The sequence below is a fragment of the Oncorhynchus clarkii genome, chromosome 11 (assembly GCF_045791955.1).
Source record: "Oncorhynchus clarkii lewisi isolate Uvic-CL-2024 chromosome 11, UVic_Ocla_1.0, whole genome shotgun sequence".
NCBI lineage: Eukaryota > Metazoa > Chordata > Actinopteri > Salmoniformes > Salmonidae > Oncorhynchus > Oncorhynchus clarkii.
Window position 1 is genome coordinate 21,992,403 of NC_092157.1, and position 21,023 is coordinate 22,013,425.

A 21,023-nucleotide genomic window follows, 5' to 3' on the forward strand; every position below is an offset into this window, starting at 1 on the left:
TCTCTCTCTCTCTCTCTCTCTCTGTCTCTCTGTCTCTGGCTGCATATCCATCATAATAACCAATCATCAAACTAAATGTAATTAGAAGAGATATAAAAGGGAAAAACTGTCTCTGTTTTATCTGCAGCTATAATTTCTTCCCAGAAGGTTACGATCCAGCCCATCTATTGAGCTGCCAAACATATGTCACAGTAGAGCTTTAAATGGACTTGTCCACTAATCTCCAACACCATCTATCACTTGTATTTAAAATCGCATGTATCCTTCCCACACACAAATTGAATCCAAATTTCGACTGATTTCTGCATCTTTGCTCTAGTGATTTTGACTGTAGGTAATTAACTCATTTGCCAATTCTCTGACAGTTTGTTTGTACGTGTTTAGATTTTCTGTACAAGGTTGGCATTTTAAAGTAGATGTTATTGTAGAAATGTCAGATACAAGTGAAGTGTGTCCTCCTGTGTGATGCGTGTGTCCTATGTGTGTGTATCCTGTGTGTCCTGTGTGTCCCAGGGAGAGGTTGGAGAGCCAGGTCAGAAGGGAAGCAAAGCAGACAAGGGTGAACAGGGTCCTCCTGGCCCAGCTGGTCTCCAGGGTCCCATCGGTAACCCAGGACCTGCAGTGAGTATCTCTGCCCCTGTCCAGCCTTGGACCCACCTTAGCCCCAATTGGGGAGACTCTCAGCTACAGTAGACATGCTATCTTCATACACATGTCTTTGCAGTCCGTTTTGCTGTGCTGTTAGCTACATACATCCAGTGTATTGCTTTGCTCCGTCAGTGTGTTAACATGGTTACTGTGTCCTCAGGGAGGTGATGGAGAGCCCGGTCCCAGGGGTCAGCAGGGGATGTTCGGACAGAAGGGAGACGAAGGATCCAGAGGTTTCCCCGGGCCCCCTGGTCCCATTGGTCTGCAGGTGGGTGGGGAACCCCAAACACACCCTGAAACACTAGCATCCCCTGTACTCCAGGGACAAACATTCACACACAAACACATATTGTATAGGCTTTGCACAAAGTAACCCCCCTGAAACACACACACCCTCAATCCCCCCCACACACACAAACACACACAAACATACTTAACCATGGATCCCACTGGTATTGATGCAAACTATTTGATGCATCCATTCTCTCTCTGAGTCTTAGGGTGCGTTCGTAAATTCAGTCTGGAGTGTCAGAGTGCACTCTGGGTCGTTCGTAAATTCTGAGTGTTTTGCTCTCAGAGCATTCAGAGCGCACAATGGACACTCTGGCTAATGAGTAGGGTTGATCCGAGTGCTCTAACCTCACAAAGCATTTCAATACAAAAGGATTTCTATTTGGTCTTGAATGGTGGTATTTTAATATAGGAGGATTAAAGGGCCATTTGCCAACAAATGGGACTCTGGGTCAGCACAGATGTCAGATGACAATGCACTGTCTTCTGACCGACAGTCCGTTTGTAATGAAATGCCAGAGGTAAATTATCAGTTTTGTATAGTTTGGTTTAGTTTCCCCACACTAGATGTTTCAGTAACTAAAGAGCATAGAGGTGATTCCTATTGTTTTATATTATGTAAAATGTGAAAAATATATACTAAATTAGTTTGTGTTAAATATAAATGTAATGTGGTTGATGTGTATAGTAAAGCAGTGGTCAGGTGTTCTCCTGAGTTTCTATCTACCTCATCAACGTAAGGGAATCATCAACGTAAGGGAATCATCAACGTAAGGGAATCATCAACGTAAGGGAATCATCAATGTAAGGGAATCATCAATGTAAGGGAATCATCAATGTAAGGGAATCATCAATGTAAGGGAATCATAAACCTAACGGAATCATCTACGTAAGGGAATCATCAATGTAAGGGAATCATCAACATAAGGGAATCATCAACATAAGGGAGTCCGTGGTACAGTACAGTGACTGTCTTTATGAGCAAAATGAATTAGCTGTTCATTAAACCCAGGTCATTGTCTTGATGGAATTATACAGACTATACCCGCTAGTCTCAAGTTTCAATCTTCCTGGCTATTCAATTCAATTAACTTTTAATTGAGCGTAATTCACTTCCATGGCTATTTCATTAATTGCGTGGACTGACCTCTTCCAATAGGCAGTAGGCCATTGAACACACTCTCCTCTTTCCACTCTGTGGTGCATAATCAGTGTTCCTGTTAACGATCTCTGACTCAGGAGACCACCATTCTGATGAGATTTCCACTCCAGGGGGACAAATCAGCATGCAGAAACACACACACAATCACGGACTTGCACATGCACGGACACACACACACGGACACGCGCATGGACACATTTAAACACACACACACACACACAGTCTGTCTCAGCCTCAGCTTCTTCCCATAGGGCGTAGGTATTTGAGGAAGATAGGTTGTTGTAACGGAGAGTAAATAGCAGATAAAATGAGATCTTTGTCTTCGCTCCTCATGGTGACGACAGAGACACACTGCCTTTGAATAGTGGAGGAGACTGGATCGGGAATGATCAAAGCAATTAAAGTTGAAATGTCAGGGATCAAACGTACATATGACGCCTCAACCACATAGTCCACTTAACATGCAAGGAAATGAACAATGGGGTCCATGTCTGGGTTTTTGGTTAGGAACAAATGACCTTCATTTTGCCATAGAGAAATACTTGACATTCAGTGTTGTTTAATCTTGTCGCCTTATTTTGTTTCCCATCAACTCACTATTGGTCACATTGTCACACAGTGTGAAAAGAGTCATTTCTCCTTGATGGCAGTTTGTGTCTGTCATCATGGACAAATGTCTCCCTGGTGTCTCTTTGTGTCAGAGAGAGGGGCACAACTTTATCTGCAGAATTAGAGAACTGAGAGATTGGACATAATGTTTAATTGGTGATTAATTCATTAAGACACTGAATGGAGTCTGGTTTCTATCACTCCCTTGCTGTGGAAACTGACTGGCTCTGCTAACTCTTTGTTCACAGTATACCGTTTACCTCAGTGGTCAACTAAAAGCTACAATACAGCCATCACCAATTCATTTCTGTCCAATTACTCATCATAACGCAAATTAAAGACATCTGGTACAATTTATAAAGTGCATCAATTGATAAAACTATTCTTGAAGGTTTTGCTTAGTTTTTCAATTACATCTGCATGTTTCCTCAAGCTAAACAAGAATAATGAAAAGTTTGCTTGTTTATTTCTGTCTGCCCTCAGGGTCTACCTGGACCTCCAGGAGAGAAGGGTGAGAATGGCGATGTCGGTCCGATGGTGAGCAGATAATCATCATTAAAACAATTTGTATCACTTTCGAAATGAGAAATGCGTTTCACCCTAGAACTCACTTCCTGTTTTGACCCTATCACTTCCTGTTGTCTCTTTACAGGGTCCCCCCGGTCCACCTGGTCCCAGAGGTCCTCAGGGTCCTAGTGGAGCTGATGTACGTACCACACATCAATCTTTTATCTCCAATAACTCATCGTCACATTACCAAATGTCACCCAAACAGATATAACAGAGAAAATCTGTCTCTCCTGAGGTAATGAATGCTGACTCCTCTCTCCTCTTTTCTGTTCCTGTCAGGGTGCACAAGGTCCTCCTGGTGGTGTGGGTGCCATGGGAGGCGTGGGTGAGAAGGTGAGGGCGTGTGCCCGTTACAAGACAGTCCGGAGTGTGTGTCTGGGGTGGAAATCCTGCCAACGTCCCTCCACCTACCCCTACCCCTTCCCTCCCCTCTCCCCAGTCCACTGATGTTATCTCCAGGACTCCATTAATTGCCTATGGCAGCCTGTGTCTGAGTTAGTGCTCTGATACTATTAATGCCTATTTTACAACAGTTCCAACACCACTCCTCCATTTTAGTGCCATCTGGCAGCCGGCCCCCACCATCAATACTTAATGCAATGGAATGATGACTCCAGAATATGAAACATATCCATGGAAGGTTATCATCACTTTGAGAGAGCACACCGACTAGCCTTAATGCTATCACACCTATGTTAAAGTTCAACAGGATGACACTCAGCATCAACCCCTACAAAGTATATTGTTATGCACAGTGTTTGAGAGCCCTGTGTTTTGACATCCACTGTATTTTGAGAACATGATAATGTAATCATTAATGTCTATTAATGTATATCACGGGAGAGATTCTAAAACCTAATGACACTCAGCACCCACTATGACATGTATTGTTAGCCTTCTCATAGGGTTTTAGAGCCTATTTTGACAACAGTATAATGTCATCTAGATACAAGTGGATAATGTCATCTAGTAGATCATGCATTCATAAGGGTGTCTATCTTGGCAGAGATTCTAAAATGGTGTTTTCATTTACAGGGTGAAAACGGTGAAGCTGGCAACCCAGGAACCCCTGGAGAGCCCGGAACTGGAGTAAGTCTCTGTCTCAGTGTGTCTGTGTGTCTGCGTCTACATTCACATAATTATCTATCATCCAAGGCATCATGTGTTTGTGTATTTCCCTATTACCAGGACAATGATTATGATTATGCATTAGTTCATAACACACGTAAACACACGGCGTACTGTCCAACAACACGTAGACATGCAAAGTCTTTTTAGTGATGTGAGTGGTAGTAATTGCTGGTCCTGTGTTGCTGCTGATGGGCCAGCGTCACAGCGTCGTTCTCAGTGTGTTTCTGGCCAACGCTTTATGGTAACACAGCCCTGCCAAGCTGAATCATTTCCCAGACTCTTAACAGATGATTACTGCAGCCATGTGAACAAATCAGTCTCAGCTCTGGAACAATGGCTACGAGAACTTAACACCAGGACTTCGCCGAGCTACTAAACAGTGAAATATCCTAAAAATAGAATACACAACGTCTACCTTTCAAGATCGCTGTTTCCCTGAGGTAGTTTAGTTCCAATGGAATCCTCTGTACATTCCAGAACCATGACCAAAATCATTCCGGAATGTTATCATAAATGTGTTTTGGTTGACACCTACCTAACCCTGTGAGGTAGTTCTAAAGATTTGATTGGTAATTGCTACGAAGTTAGTCCATCATAGGTCGAAAAGATGACTAGTCTGAAATAGCAGGGGAGAGGGGAACTCTGAGTAGCATGGATAATGACCTTGCTTATTAATCCAACTCAATATATCTCAAGAGTTCCCAGAACTAATGCAGAAAATGGCCCTCGATATAGGTTTTTCTGTAGAGCTTTTGAAATGTTCTCATGACAAGAACATGTCATGCCGACCAGTCATGGATGGGAAACAAGATATGAATCACTATTTTCCTTATTATGATTGTTATTGTAATCTCTGAATTCTGTGAAATATGCTGGTACTCTGTAGTAACACATGCTTAAATAGCTCAGATGTCAGGAAGCATCACCTTGAGCATTTAAAAAAAAATTAAACATTTTATTTAACTAGGCAAGTCAGTTAAGAACAAATTCTTATTTACAATGACGGCCTAGCGGGGAACAATGGGTTAGCTCCCTTGTTCAAGGGCAGAACAACAGATTTCTGGGATTCAAACCAGCAACCTTTTGGTTAATGGCCCAATGCTCTAACCACTGGGCTACCTGCCGCATCAAGAGATACCTTACACAGTACATATAAACAACTACCACCTCTGCTCCACAAAGGGACCGCAATATGTGAAATATAAGTGAAATATAATGCCTAACTGTAGAGTAACCACTTACCTACCTCAATTCCTAACAATACACACTACTGCTGCTCATTATCCATGCTTCAGCAGGGAACCTTCCCGCTCCAGCTCGGTCCTCCTGTGTGTTGATGGTATCTGTTGTTCTCTACAGGGGCCTAAAGGCGAGAGAGGAGACAAGGGAGAGGCAGGACCACCCGGAGCTGCCGGACCCGCTGGCGCCAAAGGACCCCCTGGAGATGATGGACCCAAAGGCAACCCCGTAAGCTTCAGTCTCTACCCCAACCTGTGCAGGGATAGAACCACAGACGTTTGTGAATGAAAATAAATGTCCTTGATTGCTTCTGGGCGGTTTATTTAATTTTAAGCCAAGTTTTAAGAGCTAAAAAGCCTTTTTATTAGGACAGGTTGTCTTTTTTTTTCTTCTTTTTGAACGTGGTAATGAACTGTGGTGAGTGCTTTGCTGACATTACCGTCTGCAGCATCAGGAAGCCAAGGTTTACACAAAGTGCCTTTGTCAGTTGATATGGTCTATTCATAAAGCTTCACCTCTCATCTTCAGATTAATGACAATCATTAGAAACAAACCTGATGGTGTTGGCCTTGGTCACATACGTTGAAGATTCTAGTATTTTGTATATTATTGATAATATTATACTGGTGTTTTATTTGTTCTCCTGCCTTTCCTTCACCTTCCAGGGGCCGGTTGGTTTCCCTGGAGACCCTGGTCCACCCGGTGAGGCCGGTGTTGCTGTACGTATTACATCATTATACCACTAATTCAACTGTAAAGATCCCACTATTACCATTACCTAGATCATGGTGATCCATCTCACATGTTCATATCTCTTCTCCCTAGGGAACTGATGGCTCTGCGGGAGAGAAAGGAGAGGATGGTGAATCTGGTCAGCCTGTAAGTCCATATGTCATAAATATCATTAACACAACAATAAGGGGACTGAAAAATCTGCTTGATTATATAACTCTGGTTTACAGTTGGCAGCACGATAGCGGGCGACTGTACGAGCGCATTACCATCACCATTAACTATTAGTCTGTCATAATGGTCTATACAAATAGCCTATCCCATTTAGCATAACCGCTAAAGCCCCTTGTGTGCTTGGCCTGTAGTAAATTCCCATAAGCTTTTATTTATGAATAAGTACCTGCAATAGAGAACATTGAATCATATAATTTACTTCTTAAGGTCTAGTACAGTATATGAGTCTGTTTATTCATTTTATAGATTTTAATTTGAAATATGAACAACAAATCAGATGATTTAAGCCTTTGTGAGGGTGTGAATTAAAATACTTATTAACATTGATGGATGTAAATGAGATTTGCAAGTGCTGGGAAAATAAAAGGAGACTTTAAATGCAATAGGAATGAGGTCACGATTTTGTGTGTGTGTGTGTGTGTGTGTGTGTGTGTGTGTGTGTGTGTGTGTGTGTGTGTGTGTGTGTGTGTGTGTGTGTGTGTGTGTGTGTGTGTGTGTGTGTGTGTGTGTGTGTGTGTGTGTGTGTGTGTGTGTGTGTGTTGGTTCAGAGTAAGGCGTTATGTAAAGTGAAGTTAAAGTATCATAAAGTTTTGTCATGGCTCAGTGAAGTTTAACTTTGAAAGGGAGAACATGTTTTTTCCATTCTCTGATTAACAGTGTTTCAATATAAGCCACATCACACAGTTGAATAATTCTGTAAATTCCTATCCACTCTGAGTTGTATTCTCCACTTTCTAATTTTGTGTACGTCAAATATTTGGTTATGCTAACCTAAATGTGCTATGATTGCTTCCAATTAAATGAGATAATTGGGTGAAGCAGGTTCTGAAAACAGACGTGATATTTAAGACTACAGTGTGTGACTTCAAAAATAGATAGTCTAATGTCAATATGCAGTCACACATTTCTCTATTTGTAAGGATAATGGTGGTTTTGTACTATCTATTTCAAAGAATATGACTATATACTGTATCATGTTAATATACCTTTATACACAGCACACTGTTAATGTGCATGAAGACCCCTAACTCTCTTACCTTCTCTATTCTATTCTTCTTATTCGTCTACTTCTTCTTCTGTCCATCCCAGGGTCCTCCTGGTCCATCTGGTGAATCTGGTCCACCTGGTCCTCCCGGCAAGAGAGTAAGTCTCAACATCTTCATCATCATAGTCATCATCCCCACCAACACACCACAGACGTCAGCATCACTGTTTGTTATATGAAATGGCATCATACTGCAGCTTTGACCCCGATCAGATAAAAGATTGAACAACGTTGTACGTTTATATTGAGCGTTTAATCGTAACTCTCTGATCGAGCCCCGTTTGGCCTAGATTTGATTGTGTGACTGAACCCAACTGTCCACTATTCAACACCTATTGAGATAGCTCGATGAAATATATTCGTCGGATTATAAAACCAGACAATGGAATGCTCTCAGTCATAGTTGATTAAACCTATAGTCCTCAGGTGAGAATTCTTTACTCTGAACAATAACTCCAAACTCTACAACTCAATTTCCCCCCAGGAGAACCTGCATGATTCATTCTCATCAAAAAGTGGGAGAGAAAAACAATGTGTGATATTTGCAGGGTCAGGGCCACTGAGCCGTCTGTACATGGAAATGAACGATATCTCAAAGCCCACTGAGCCGTCTGTACATGGAAATGAAAGATATCTCAAAGCCCATAGAGAAATGAAGGGCTTGATGTCTGGAATAGTTTTTTTTTTCTCAGTGAGAAATTGAAAATAGGTTTTAGAAAGAAAAAAAAAGAGAGAGAAAAAAAGGCCCAAAACTAATTTACCTGTGTCTAGCTGAGGGAAGAGAGATATCTCCCCTGACACACTATTGATCTAGGCTAGTTTGACTGACAGCCACGGCCAAACAAAGGCATGACGCTAGTAACATTAGATTGAATGGCTGTAGTGTAGTGAGATGTCATTACACAGACAGGTCAGCCGTCGCTGACTCAGTTCACCCAGTAAAAATTGACGTTTTGGACATTTTGGTGGTCTCCAAGGCAAAGATAACGTTTTAGATTGAATTTGAAATGCTTTTTATGATCATGATGACCGAGGGCAATCATATCTGATGTTTATTGTATAAAGCTACTGTCATATAAATTCCCTCTCGACGTTCCCTGGAAGTAATCAAGTGAAACATCATTTGTGGTAGGCTTATGTTAGTTGAAGGGAGCCGACATTAGTGAATCCCAAATAATGCATTAAGTTCTTTCTGTCGGGTGTTAAATTATTTCTTTAAATGAAAATTCGCAATTATTGTCCCACATTTCTCAAATTTGCTATCTCAAGCTATCTTCTGCAACAACGTTATGGCACAGGCCCATAGCATAAAATATGTGCATTTTTACAAATAACGGCAATTGCTTTTGCAATGTGCTTGATGGAATTCACATTCAGAGTATTTAACATCATATCAGCATATGCAGCGCCTAATGGCCAAGGGATTATGTTAGGAAAACGACTATTTCATCATCATAGGTATTTAATCGCCTTCCTCCAAAAAGTGTAACCTAGAACGACTTCTGCAACTCCCAGGCATTCTGCTCCTCTGAATCAGTCACTTGGGGCTAGAGTTGTTTTGCATTTAACTTTGCAGGGTTTTTTTGCTTTCTCTGCAGTTTGTCCATAGCAATTTAAAATGAATCTGAAATCTCTCTCCAACTCCTACAGGCCCTGTCCGAAGCCATTTAGCAGCAGAGCAGTTCTTTATTTATTTTAATCTTCATTTTTTTTTTTATCTTAAAGTGCAACTGAAGGCCATAAACTATTCATCTGATAGAAAATGGACTATTAGTCAGAAACAGTTATTTTAGTGTCAAAATGGACTACAAAGTGTAAATAGGATAATTTCATTAATAAAGTCGGTCTCGTCCAAAACAGAGTTTTGTAGGTGAGTTAGTCATGACTTACTTGAGGGTAGGGTTTTGACTTCGACATGCTCACTTGCCCACTAAAACAGGACACACAGCTGCGGTGATTGCTCTCTATCCAATCTTACAGCAGAACACAGACAGTGAGACAGATCTTGCAATCAGAGCAGCGGATCTGACTTTGTTTACATAAAACGACACGTCACATATCGTAGTCAAAGACGTCAAAATGAATAACAGTTTTTAGAAAAGTTATCTTAGAATTATTCTGACTATTTTGAGGAAGTGATACTTTGTTCCTACGGTGTCTCATGGGGGACAAGCATCAGTACCTGCCATATTGAAACACACCTCCAAGACTAAAATCAAATGTTTCTTTAATGAACAACAGAGAAACACATACGGAATCAGTGACTTCAGTCGCTCTAATGCTATGGTTTTCTCTCTGTAGATATTCATGGTGAAAACTATATAAACAGTGACATATCATTTACAGTTTAGAGTACTTAATTTGTTTCTAGACTGCTGCTGTATTTATACTTCCCCTGGACAAGACAACATACACATCAGCTACAGTAGGCATTTAGACGTTTGGCAGCAGCATCCTATTCACAAACAGAAATAAACAGACCATTTTTGAACCATTGCTCACAACACATCTAGCGAGGATGAAGAGAGCGAAACAAAGCAGATGCTGCCCTGTTTGACCACATCTCTACATGGGCAATCAGTCAAAACACAAAACCCTGCTGCCCTGCTGCCATCTCCTGCCTTCCCATACTGTCTGATCAGAGAAGAATGGGCCTCTCTGTGGACTGCATGTGGTTTTGATGTGAGGACCTCTTGTGTAGTTGAAAGAGACAGCTTTAGGCCTCGGAGAGATGGCCAGAGAGAGAGATGAACTGGAAAACCTTGAAGTGATTGGAGACTATTGAGGGAGAGGTGTGCGTGTCTGTGTGTCTGTGTGTGTGTGTGTGTGTGTGTGTGTGTGTGTGTGTGTGTGTGTGTGTGTGTGTGTGTGTGTGTGTGTGTGTGTGTGTGTGTGTGTGTGTGTGTGTGTGTGTGTGTGTGTGTGTGTGTGTGTGTGTGTGTGTGTGTGTGTGTGTATAAGGTCGTTCAGTAAGTAGTTCATTTCACAAAGCATGTCCAGTCCCGTTCAGTCAAACAGATCTTTATAAACTTGCTGGGAAATTGAGGTAGACTTTTCAAGGACATTTGATCACTAATACAGTTTTCATCAGTGTTGGATTGAATGATAATATTATTGGGGGGAGAAACTGGAATTACTAGGTATGGACTGGCTGATGGATTTCTTCATGTGATTCTCAACCCCACATTCAGGAATGACTTGTTTTTGAGTTGATACTATGGCTAGTTCAAATATTCAACCTTAATCACATTATTTGCAGTGTTTGATTTCACTTTGTCTTTGGTTTATTTTTTATTAGTACAGCCCTGTAGCCAATAGTTTGTTCAAGCAGCTTCTCCTTTCCTCATTACTCAGTTGAAGCCATTGAAATATTGCACTGCAAACACAACACTGGGTTTTTACTGGTGTGTTTGTGATTGATGTCAAATGGATGCATGTCACAGTAACAAATTGTTACAATTCACCTGAAATACTGACCTCACAATGTTGTTGTTGACTCTGCACATGCACACACACATACTCTGACTAATAGACATGCACACAAACACACATATGCGCGCACACACACAACAACACTCTGCTGTGGGATGCTAAAGCATGTCTTCTTGTCTTCCCCAGGGCCCCCCAGGAACTGCCGGTGCAGAGGGTAGACAAGGAGAGAAGGGCGCCAAGGTAACCTAGAAAATCAATTCAGCCTTTGCCCAGAGAGCAGTCTCAGCAACTCCAGGCTCCAGCTAGCCCCCAATGCTTCACCCCTCATTCCCCTCCCCTCATCCTCCTCCCCTCATCTCCCTCCCCTCTCCTCTCATCTCCCTGCTCTCTCCCCTCATCTCCCTGCTCTCTCCCCTCATCTCCCTGATCCCTCCTCTCATCCCCGTACCCTCATCTCCCTCCCCTCTTCTCCATCCCCTCATCTCCCTCCCCTCATCTCCCTGCTCTCTCCCCTCATCTCCCTGCTCCCTCCTCTCATCCCATCCCCTCATCTCCCTCCCCTCATCTCCATCCCCTCATCTCCCTCCCCTCTCCCCTCATCTCCATCCCCTCATCTCCCTCCCCTCTCCCATCATCTCCATCCCCTCATCTCCCTCCCCTCTCCCCTCATCTCCATCCCCTCATCTCCCTCCCCTCTCCCCTCATCTCCATCCCCTTATCTCCCTCCCCTCTCCCCTCATCTCCCTGCTCTCTCCCCTCCCCTCTCCCCTCATCTCACTGCTCTCTCCCTTCATCTCCCTGCTCTCTCCCCTCATCTCCCTCCCCTAATTTCCCTTCTCTCTCCCCTCATCTCTCTCCCCTCTCCCCCTCCCCTCTCCCCTCATCCCATCTCTCTCCCCTCATCTCCCTCCCCTCTCCTCTCATCTCCCTGCTCTCTCCCCTCATCTCCCTGCTCTCTCCCCTCATCTCCCTGCTCCCTCCTCTCATCCCCGTCCCCTCATCTCCCTCCCCTCTTCTCCATCCCCTCATCTCCCTCCCCTCATCTCCCTGCTCTCTCCCCTCATCTCCCTGCTCCCTCATCTCCTCTCATCCCATCCCCTCATCTCCCTCCCCTCATCTCCATCCCCTCATCTCCCTCCCCTCTCCCCTCATCTCCATCCCCTCATCTCCCTCCCCTCTCCCCTCATCTCCATCCCCTCATCTCCCTCCCCTCATCTCCATCCCCTTATCTCCCTCCCCTCTCCCCTCATCTCCCTGCTCTCTCCCCTCCCCTCTCCCCTCATCTCACTGCTCTCTCCCTTCATCTCCCTGCTCTCTCCCCTCATCTCCCTCCCCTAATTTCCCTTCTCTCTCCCCTCATCTCTCTCCCCTCTCCCCCTCCCCTCTCCCCTCATCCCATCTCCCTCCCCTCATCTCCCTCCCCTCACCCCCCCACCATCTCCCTCCCCTTATGTCCCCCCCTCTCCCCTCTCCCCTCATCCCCCTCCCCTTACCCCCGTTGTTATCTAACGCTTCAGATGTTAGCCATGACACTTTTTGAGCAGGGGAATGCATCAACATAACAGTCAGCTATACTAGCATAGAATACATTCATCTGAATCTCAAAACAGCAGAAGCTATGGCTCTTTGACAGTACACACAGCAAGGATGTCAGGTTGACAAGCAGCCTGTTATTTTACCATCTGTTGTTAGGGTTTTTAAATGAACTGTAGATCAGAAATATGAACACAAAGAGATCATGTTAACATGGTATTGCTTGTGTTTCTTTTTATATTATTTTGATCATCCAAACCAGATGGAAAGGACTTCATGTAGAGTTATGTCATTGTGACAATCTTGTCCCTTCCTACAGGGTGAGTCTGGAGCTGAGGGACCCCCAGGTAAAACTGGCCCAGTCGGCCCACAGGGGCCCTCAGGAAAGCCCGGTCCAGAAGGTCTGCGTGGAATCCCTGGCCCTGTTGTAAGTCCAAGATCCAACGTTCCATCATATTTCCCTATATTCACCAATGTTTACACACGTGCACACACACACGCGCACACACACGCGCACACACAAACACGCACACACACGCGCACACACAAACGCGCACACATGCACACACACACGCACACACGCACACACACACACACACACACACACACACACACACAGACACACACACACACACACACACACACACACACACACACACACACACACACACACACACACACACACACACACACACACACACACAGAGAGAGACCAAACAGCCCTTAAGCAGTATGACAACAGTGCTCATGGAATAATCGATAGTCCCATTTGGCTTGTACTTTATACATTTCTGTTGTTTATTCGAACACACTTTTTTGTGGTATTCCTACAATTAATCATAGAGCCGGGCACATGAAATCAATATGAGGCCATAAGAGTTACAGCAGGCTGTAATGATGGACTATAATTGGATGGCTTTTCTCTTCTCAGGGTGAACAAGGACTTCCTGGTTCCTCTGGACAAGACGGCCCACCTGGACCTATGGTGAACAGAGATAATGTGGCCTCTCTCTCTCTCTCTCTCTCTCTCTCTCTCTCTCTCTCTCTCTCTCTCTGTAGCTCTTTCTTTCTATTATTACCTCTCTCCTCTTTCTCTCTCTCTCTACTGTGGTGTTGTAATTGATTTCTAACCCCCCTTGTCTCTCTGTGATTATTAGGGACCCCCTGGTCTCCCAGGTCTGAAGGGTGACCCCGGGACCAAGGGTGAAAAGGTGAGCTCGCCTCAATTTCCCATCCCAAAGAGCTTGTTGATTTGATTTCTCTGATCCCAGAAGGGGTTGGGAGTTCAACCTGTAGCGGGATGGGACCATGACTATGAGCATGGCTGGGATGGGACCTAGAGTTCCCCTCACCTGAACTTTATAACCGGCAATTCTAGAAAGATCAAACACACCATTTATTTCGGTACAGCAATACATTTGTAACAGGCTTTATCACTATGAAAATACAATTGTTTTTTTTTATGTTACTCAGTAAATTAAAAGTGAAATTTGGAGAAAGCTGGTAGCCATTTTGAATTGAATAAGATCCTACTTCTTAGCCTTCTCTATTTGACACACAGCATCAGCTCTGCCAGTGGACTCTCAGTAATGCAGCACAAAGCATTGCAGTAATATCCCAAAAAATGAAAGCAGGATTGACAGGGATTGGTTTAAAAGGACACCATGGGTAGCTTTTCATGTGGCTATTTGTCATGCTTTCAAATCAATGGGACTGGTTAAGAATAAAATCTTTTCCAGCCATCGTTATTGTGAATATTGTCCTCAGTTGCACTCACAGAGAAATTCAGAGAAATTGTTTTGTAAGTCTCCCAAAAATGTTTAGGTTAAAATGCTTTCAGATTTGTTCAATAATGTTCATTATTTGCAGCTGATTTGTATTTCACTTGATTGAATGGTGACGGTTATAGCCGGGTGTAGTGATGCATCGTCTTAAAATGTTTTGACTCAATTTTTCCAGTCTTCATGACTCTTGTTTTGTGTGTGTGTCCTCCAGGGTCATTCAGGTCTGATTGGTCTGATTGGACCCCCTGGCGAGCAGGGAGAGAAGGGAGACCGAGGCTTGCCCGGACCCCAGGGTTCTCCTGGAGGCAAGGGCGACGGTGTAAGTGATTAATGACCTCATCTGTTTGCCATTCGTGAACCTATTTGCCCTCCACCAGGAAGTACAATGCTATTGGTCTGATTGCAGTTCACTGAGAAAGTTGTTTATAATGACACATTATCTGCTTTATATTGTGCAGCAAGCACTCCAATGCACCATATATACTTACGCATCAAGTATACGCTCTTCCGAAATTAATACTGACTTGACTTGACCATTACTCATATACAGTACTGTAGAAATATACACGCGTTGCCTTCTTGTGGCAGGATTAGTCTTTCAAGGTGAATTATATGTGTAAAAAAACCCGAATGTAACGCCCATTACAGGGATTCTAATGCTCTGCTTTCCATGGCATTCTGTTAATATCCTATTTCTCTCCCAGCCTCATTGGATATCAATTGTCCTGTATACCAAAGCATCTTTTTTCCTGGAAGTTAGAAATGTCATGCGGTACTCGAACAGGGTCAGTCCTCTAGTCTGATGAAGCTCCACATTAAGGCGCTCATCCATTTTTAAATAAACATTGCAGATTGAGTGAATGTGCAATTTGAGACCCGCCGCGGCCTTTCGGCAGCCTTGCTCCGTGATTTAAAGAGATGGAATGGATTAAACATCTTCACATTGAGCCTAATGAAATTGTAATGTTCCCTTTCTCTGTCTTAGAAGAATGGTGGGCGGGGAAAAAAACGTGTCTCCTTCTATCGGTCTCTATTTTAGGCTTGAGGAACAGGCGTCGCCGTTTGAGCTATATTTGTCACAATGAAATGGGAAATAAACATGTTAGGACTCATTAACACGCTGCTAGGGGTTTTTATTGTTTCCCCTTGTATTCTACCCTGCTTTATCCCACTGTCATCTCACTGATGTCTGGTCTCTTCTTCACAGGGTATTGGTGGCTCTTCAGGTCCTCTCGGTCCTCCTGGTCCTCCAGGCCTGCCTGTAAGACAGTCCCCTGCTTTCTCTGTTTTCTTAATAGTATACCTTCACAGTTCAAATATCACAATAATGTTTAAACACATTCCTCTGCTATTTATTCACTGTGCGTCTTGGCTGTCTCTTCCAGGGTCCTGGAGGTCCTAAGGGATCTAAGGGTTCATCGGTAAGATCTGTTGAACCACTCTTTGTTTCAACTGGTGAAAGTTGGTGACAGTCATTTAAAGGAGTGTTTGTTAGATGCAAAGTTAACAACATGCTTATATCTCCATGTTCTTTCCAGGGTCCTGCTGGTCAGAAGGGAGACACCGGTACGATCGGTCCACCTGGTCCTCCTGTGAGTATTAACCTTTGGCGTCCAGTATAAAACTGAAAACAGGGCATTTACGTTATTAGGTGAAATTCAAAAGGGTTATTTCTAGAAAATGATCTGAAGCATACGCTGTCACACTATGGGATTCCGTACCAATATTTTCCTTCTTCCTTTCTGCTCAACAGGGTCCCCCTGGCGAGGTGATCCAGCCACTGCCCATCCAGTCTCCCAAGAAGAACCGCAGACATGCAGACATGCAGGCAGACGCGGCGGGCACCATGATGGACTACGGAGACGGCATGGAGGACATCTTTGGTTCGCTCAACAACCTCAAACAGGACATTGAGAGGATGAAGTACCCAATGGGCACACAGAACAACCCAGCCAGGACCTGCAAAGACCTGCAGCTCGCCCACCCAGAGTTCCCTGATGGTGAGTCACAGAGAGGGGGATCATGGGTAATATGCTAATGCCTTGGCTGTGATTGGCGGCCATTTTGTTGAGCTAGATAAGGACATCTTTCGTATTTGGTATTTTATTAGGATCCCATTTCTATGTTGTCAAGGCAGCAGCTACTCTTCCTGAGGTCCAAACAGGGATAAAACATTACATAAAAGAAAACATTATACAAATGTACATTGCTCTATTATATTACAGTACTACAATACTACCGTCTTTGACTGTGTTTGCTTATTTCATAGCAGTGATATTGGGGGTGTAGATTATATATTTGCAGGTAGAGTGTGTTGCTGTGGGGAATAGCACTGAAAACAAGGCCTCCTTGGGGTTATACTTAACATTCAACAGACTGTCCGTAATTGATACAAGAGAAATGTCAGGTCCTTCCTTGACCTTTTTAAAGTTATTTCTAACTTTTTCTCTCCTTAAGATGATAATAAAATAGTATAGTGGCTGCATAACATGTAGTGGCATGATGTCCAGCCGCATTTACGTCACCTTTCATCTCTCGTGATTTAAACACATGGATGTCATGGCGCAGTTTAACCCGATCCGTACCGAGACCCTAGCAAAAATCGGCTTTTCATTTGTCTGACTTTCAATTACCTGAATGTTCTGCCCTTGCATTTAGCCTCAGAGTGAAGTAAGTATTTGACCATTTTATTTTCAGGACAACCATGGATACAAGTAGAACACAACGCTATTTGACGTAAACAGTTGCATTCATGAGTTTTACTGACAAATGTCAATAAAAAAAATAGCTCAAACCATTCAGACTCTACAGACGTTTTTGTAAAAAAGACCTGGCCCTGGGACCCTTCAGGATCCGCCCTTGTCTCACAAACACAGGTCTAGCTCAGCCCCCGGTAATCACACAGACGAATGATTGGTACCAACGGATGCAGAAGTAATAGACAAATCCAACGACACAACCCAGTCTGTAGCGCAAACACATCTTGTTTAAAAAGGGGTGGTGGGCATCGTGGTGGGACGTGTTGGGTCTCAAGTTAAACGTGTTTGGCTTTGAAATGTTTCATTTTGAGTGCTTGGTGAAGTCGTGGGAACTTGAGAGAACTAAAGATTCACGTATTTAATTGATTCATTGGGTTTTTCCACAGGCGAGTACTGGATAGATCCTAACCAGGGATGTTCAGGGGACTCCTTCTCTGTCTACTGTAACTTCACGGCTGGAGGAGAGACCTGTATCTACCCAGACAGGAAGTCCAGCGGAGTGAGTGGCATTTTTATTTCCCCCAAGAGGCCTGCACATACTGTACTGTCAAGTAAAGCATGGAGTCAAGCCATAGTCTTGTTCAATTCTAGATACTGTTCTGATGTTTTCATTCATATGCCAGTCAGGGCTGTGAGACTGGGAGATGCATGTTTGGTGATGTTTCCTGGGTTCACTGCTTGGCCATTAACTTCGAGCTGTCAAAAATACCCATTTGATCTTGTTTTGTGATGATCTTGTGAATTTGTCGTTTACATTCATACTGTATTCTGTGTGAATTGTACAAATGTAAAGACATGAAGAAAATAGATGCATTAGATAGATGCAACTCAAAGGTTGGAATTGACATAATTGTCAAGACATACAGTATAGACATAAACTGTATACAAACAGAAACAAACTGATATACACATACTTAGGTATCAAATAATGACTATACTGTAGTGATTCTCCTGTACGTTAAGATCTGAGGGATGGGGTATCTAGCTGCATATTGTACTTAACATTTGATGCATCACAACAAAACGGAATTCCAGGAACCAGTTGTATTCATAGTTCTTGTCAAGACCTATGTGCTCCATTTGTTTGGCTCCACAGGTCAGAATATCTTCATGGCCCAAAGAAATACCAGGGTCGTGGTTCAGTGAATTTAAGCGGGGTAAACTAGTAAGTGCACCCTCGATTCTACCCTACCATCCTGCGCCACTCTCCTCACAAAATAATTGTCTCCTCTCCACAATACTAAACTAAGAGGATTTCTCAGGCTTCCACTCTGCAATGTCCCTGTCTTCTGTCCCTCAGTACAGAGGCACTTCAGAAGTGGCCGTTAGGCCACAAATAGACAAGATGACAAGAGTGTCTCTGGAAGTGACCCCACGTTGCTAGCCACAAAGGGATCGAGACCTCTCATATAAGAACTCTCATCAGCCCCTTCAGACCCATCACAGTCACATTTCATACACTTTGGGAATGATGAAGGACGCTTAAGGATGAGGAGGAAAGCGCTCTATCACTTTCAGACTCAATTTGGCCGTGGTCTGAGAGAGAGAGATTGTATAACTGATGCTGACAAGATGTTTGATAAGAACTCTTGGGATGGAACACTTCTAATCAGTACATTGTATCCAATCCCATGCTTCAATTTCTGACCTCTAAATCTATTTTCTGTTTTCTCCCACCCCTTCCTCCAATAAACAGTTTTCATACGTTGACGCAGCTGGCAACACAATAAACGAGGTTCAGATGACCTTCCTGAAACTACTGACTGCCTCTGCCAGGCAGAACTTCACCTATAACTGCCACCAGTCTGTGGTGTGGCACGACGAGACCACCGACAGCTATGACAAGGCGCTGCGATTCCTAGGATCCAACGACGAGGAGATATCCTATGACAACAACCCCTACATCAGGGCCCTCGCAGACGGATGCGCGGTAAGGGCTGCCTCTCAATACTTCCTGTCTCTAATGGTGATAGTTCAAGCACTTTAGCGAAAGTCTCTGGAATTTTGCATCCCTATTGTTGGAGCTTAAGTAAATGCCCCATTGATTGTTTGGTTGGACTTGTTTACTAGCTCCAACGAGGTTGTAATTGACTGAAAGCACACTGTCTAATGTTTCCCCCCCCCCCCCCCCCCCCCCCCCCCATTGTCTCTTTACAGACGAGGAAGGGCTACGGAAAGACTGTGATAGAGATTAATACTCCCAAAATCGATCAGGTTCCCATCATAGATGTCATGTTGTATGACTTTGGAGATGCCAGCCAGAAGTTTGGATTTGAAGTGGGTCCAGTCTGCTTCCTTGGCTAACTAAAAAAACAAAAAAACTTGGTGGGGTCAGAAAGAAAGTCAAGACATTTTGGATACCACCGAGCCCCCCCACCCTTTTCCATGCCACATGCAAGTTTTGAATAAAAAAAAAAATGGTGTAGCGAACATGTCTTGCCATGTATGTATGTATTACCTAGAAAAATACTTGTTGCCCTTGTAGGGCTAGAATCACATGACTTAAAACTGTTATGGAGCAAAGGTGAAGGACATTTGAAGGCGTGGCAGGGTAAGGGTGAACAGGAGAAGAACGAGGGAGGTCGAAAGGAGAGAGACACCTCTTTTCTGCTTTCTCCGGGTGCTGTACAAAAGAAATGACTATAATGGTGCTTGTTCAAACAACAAAATAAAGAGGTGCTAAGAAAGAAGGTGCATTTTGATGCTAAAAAAAAAACTGTAATTATTATTTTGTACAATCTGTTTTTTCTGAATCCACTTTCAAAACTTGCATGTGTATCAGAATCACATCTGGCTCTTAATTTCAATGTTCGTAAACAAAATATATATATATATAAGTTAAAGAAATGAATAAAAACAGACAGAGAGAAAGAAATAATTCTGATATTTTGTTGATGAATAAATACTGTGTACCTGTTATGAAGCAAATACAATTAGTATTCAAACGATTCCCTATTTCTAATGATAACGCATCCCTTTTGTATATATTGACCATCCAAAGCTCTAGGTTATTTGCAGTTTTGCCCTTCAAGACCATAGGTGAAACAATAGGAAACATCTCACCAGCACACATATGGCAACATATCCCACTAATGTTGTGATCCTGTGCTTGTATTAAGCAATCATGAAATTCATTCTTCTTTTTATTTAAGTAAATTTGTTGTTTTGATTTGTTTAAAAAAAAAAAAATCTGTCCGTTTTTCTTTTTGGTCGTATACCTCAAGCTTTCTTGATAACCATAAGATCCATGGATGTTATGCCCTGTATATATCTTGGTTAAACAATTAAGTTTATATATTTTGGGTGGGGAATTTTTTAAAGAAAGAAATACTTATCGGTTAGACATCTTCTGTTCAGATCCTTCTGTGAATACAATGATAAGTCCTTTAGGTGACCCATTTTTGTAACTAAAATGAGAAAATGTTTTAATGTGCTTTTAATGGTTCATTTAAAATATTAAAACTGGATTCTAAACAACAGTGAATGGAATGTCTGCATTGTTTGTTTTACGTTTTATTTTGTAAAAGAGAGAGGACTCGGGATGTGGCATCAATGTATCATCCATTGTATTGTTGTAAAAAGCACGTCAAGGTATTACAGTACATGCAGAAGGTATTCAGACCACTTTTTCCACATTTTGTTACATTACAGCCTTATTCTAAAATGGATTCAATTGTTTTCTTCCCTCACCAATCTACACACAATACCCCATAATGACAAAGTAAAAACAGGTTTTTAGACATTTTTGCAAATGTATTACAAAAATAATTGAAATATCACATTTACATAAGTATTCAGACCCTTCACTCAGTACTTTGCTGAAGCACCTTTGGCAGCGATTACAGCGTAGAGTC

The 21,023-nt window shown here is 42.9% G+C and overlaps 1 protein-coding gene across 5 annotated transcripts in view; it reads left to right on the top strand.

Annotated features, from left to right (window-relative positions):
* Positions 1-20,653, top strand: part of LOC139420362 (collagen, type XI, alpha 1a) — an 87,269-nt gene extending 66,616 nt beyond the window's left edge. For all 5 annotated transcript variants that reach the window (XM_071170381.1, XM_071170379.1, XM_071170382.1 and 2 more), the window contains 23 exons: positions 514-621; positions 809-916; positions 3,194-3,247; positions 3,363-3,416; positions 3,560-3,613; positions 4,316-4,369; positions 5,771-5,878; positions 6,316-6,369; positions 6,476-6,529; positions 7,706-7,759; positions 11,280-11,333; positions 12,946-13,053; positions 13,558-13,611; positions 13,784-13,837; positions 14,622-14,729; positions 15,618-15,671; positions 15,796-15,831; positions 15,949-16,002; positions 16,164-16,410; positions 17,556-17,668; positions 18,266-18,334; positions 18,866-19,099; positions 19,327-20,653. In XM_071170381.1, coding sequence (XP_071026482.1) covers positions 514-621; positions 809-916; positions 3,194-3,247; positions 3,363-3,416; positions 3,560-3,613; positions 4,316-4,369; positions 5,771-5,878; positions 6,316-6,369; positions 6,476-6,529; positions 7,706-7,759; positions 11,280-11,333; positions 12,946-13,053; positions 13,558-13,611; positions 13,784-13,837; positions 14,622-14,729; positions 15,618-15,671; positions 15,796-15,831; positions 15,949-16,002; positions 16,164-16,410; positions 17,556-17,668; positions 18,266-18,334; positions 18,866-19,099; positions 19,327-19,473 — 2,034 coding nt within the window. In that variant the 3' untranslated portion in view covers positions 19,474-20,653. The remainder of the gene's footprint in view (positions 1-513; positions 622-808; positions 917-3,193; positions 3,248-3,362; positions 3,417-3,559; positions 3,614-4,315; positions 4,370-5,770; positions 5,879-6,315; positions 6,370-6,475; positions 6,530-7,705; positions 7,760-11,279; positions 11,334-12,945; positions 13,054-13,557; positions 13,612-13,783; positions 13,838-14,621; positions 14,730-15,617; positions 15,672-15,795; positions 15,832-15,948; positions 16,003-16,163; positions 16,411-17,555; positions 17,669-18,265; positions 18,335-18,865; positions 19,100-19,326) is intronic.
* The last annotated feature ends 370 nt before the right edge of the window (positions 20,654-21,023 follow it).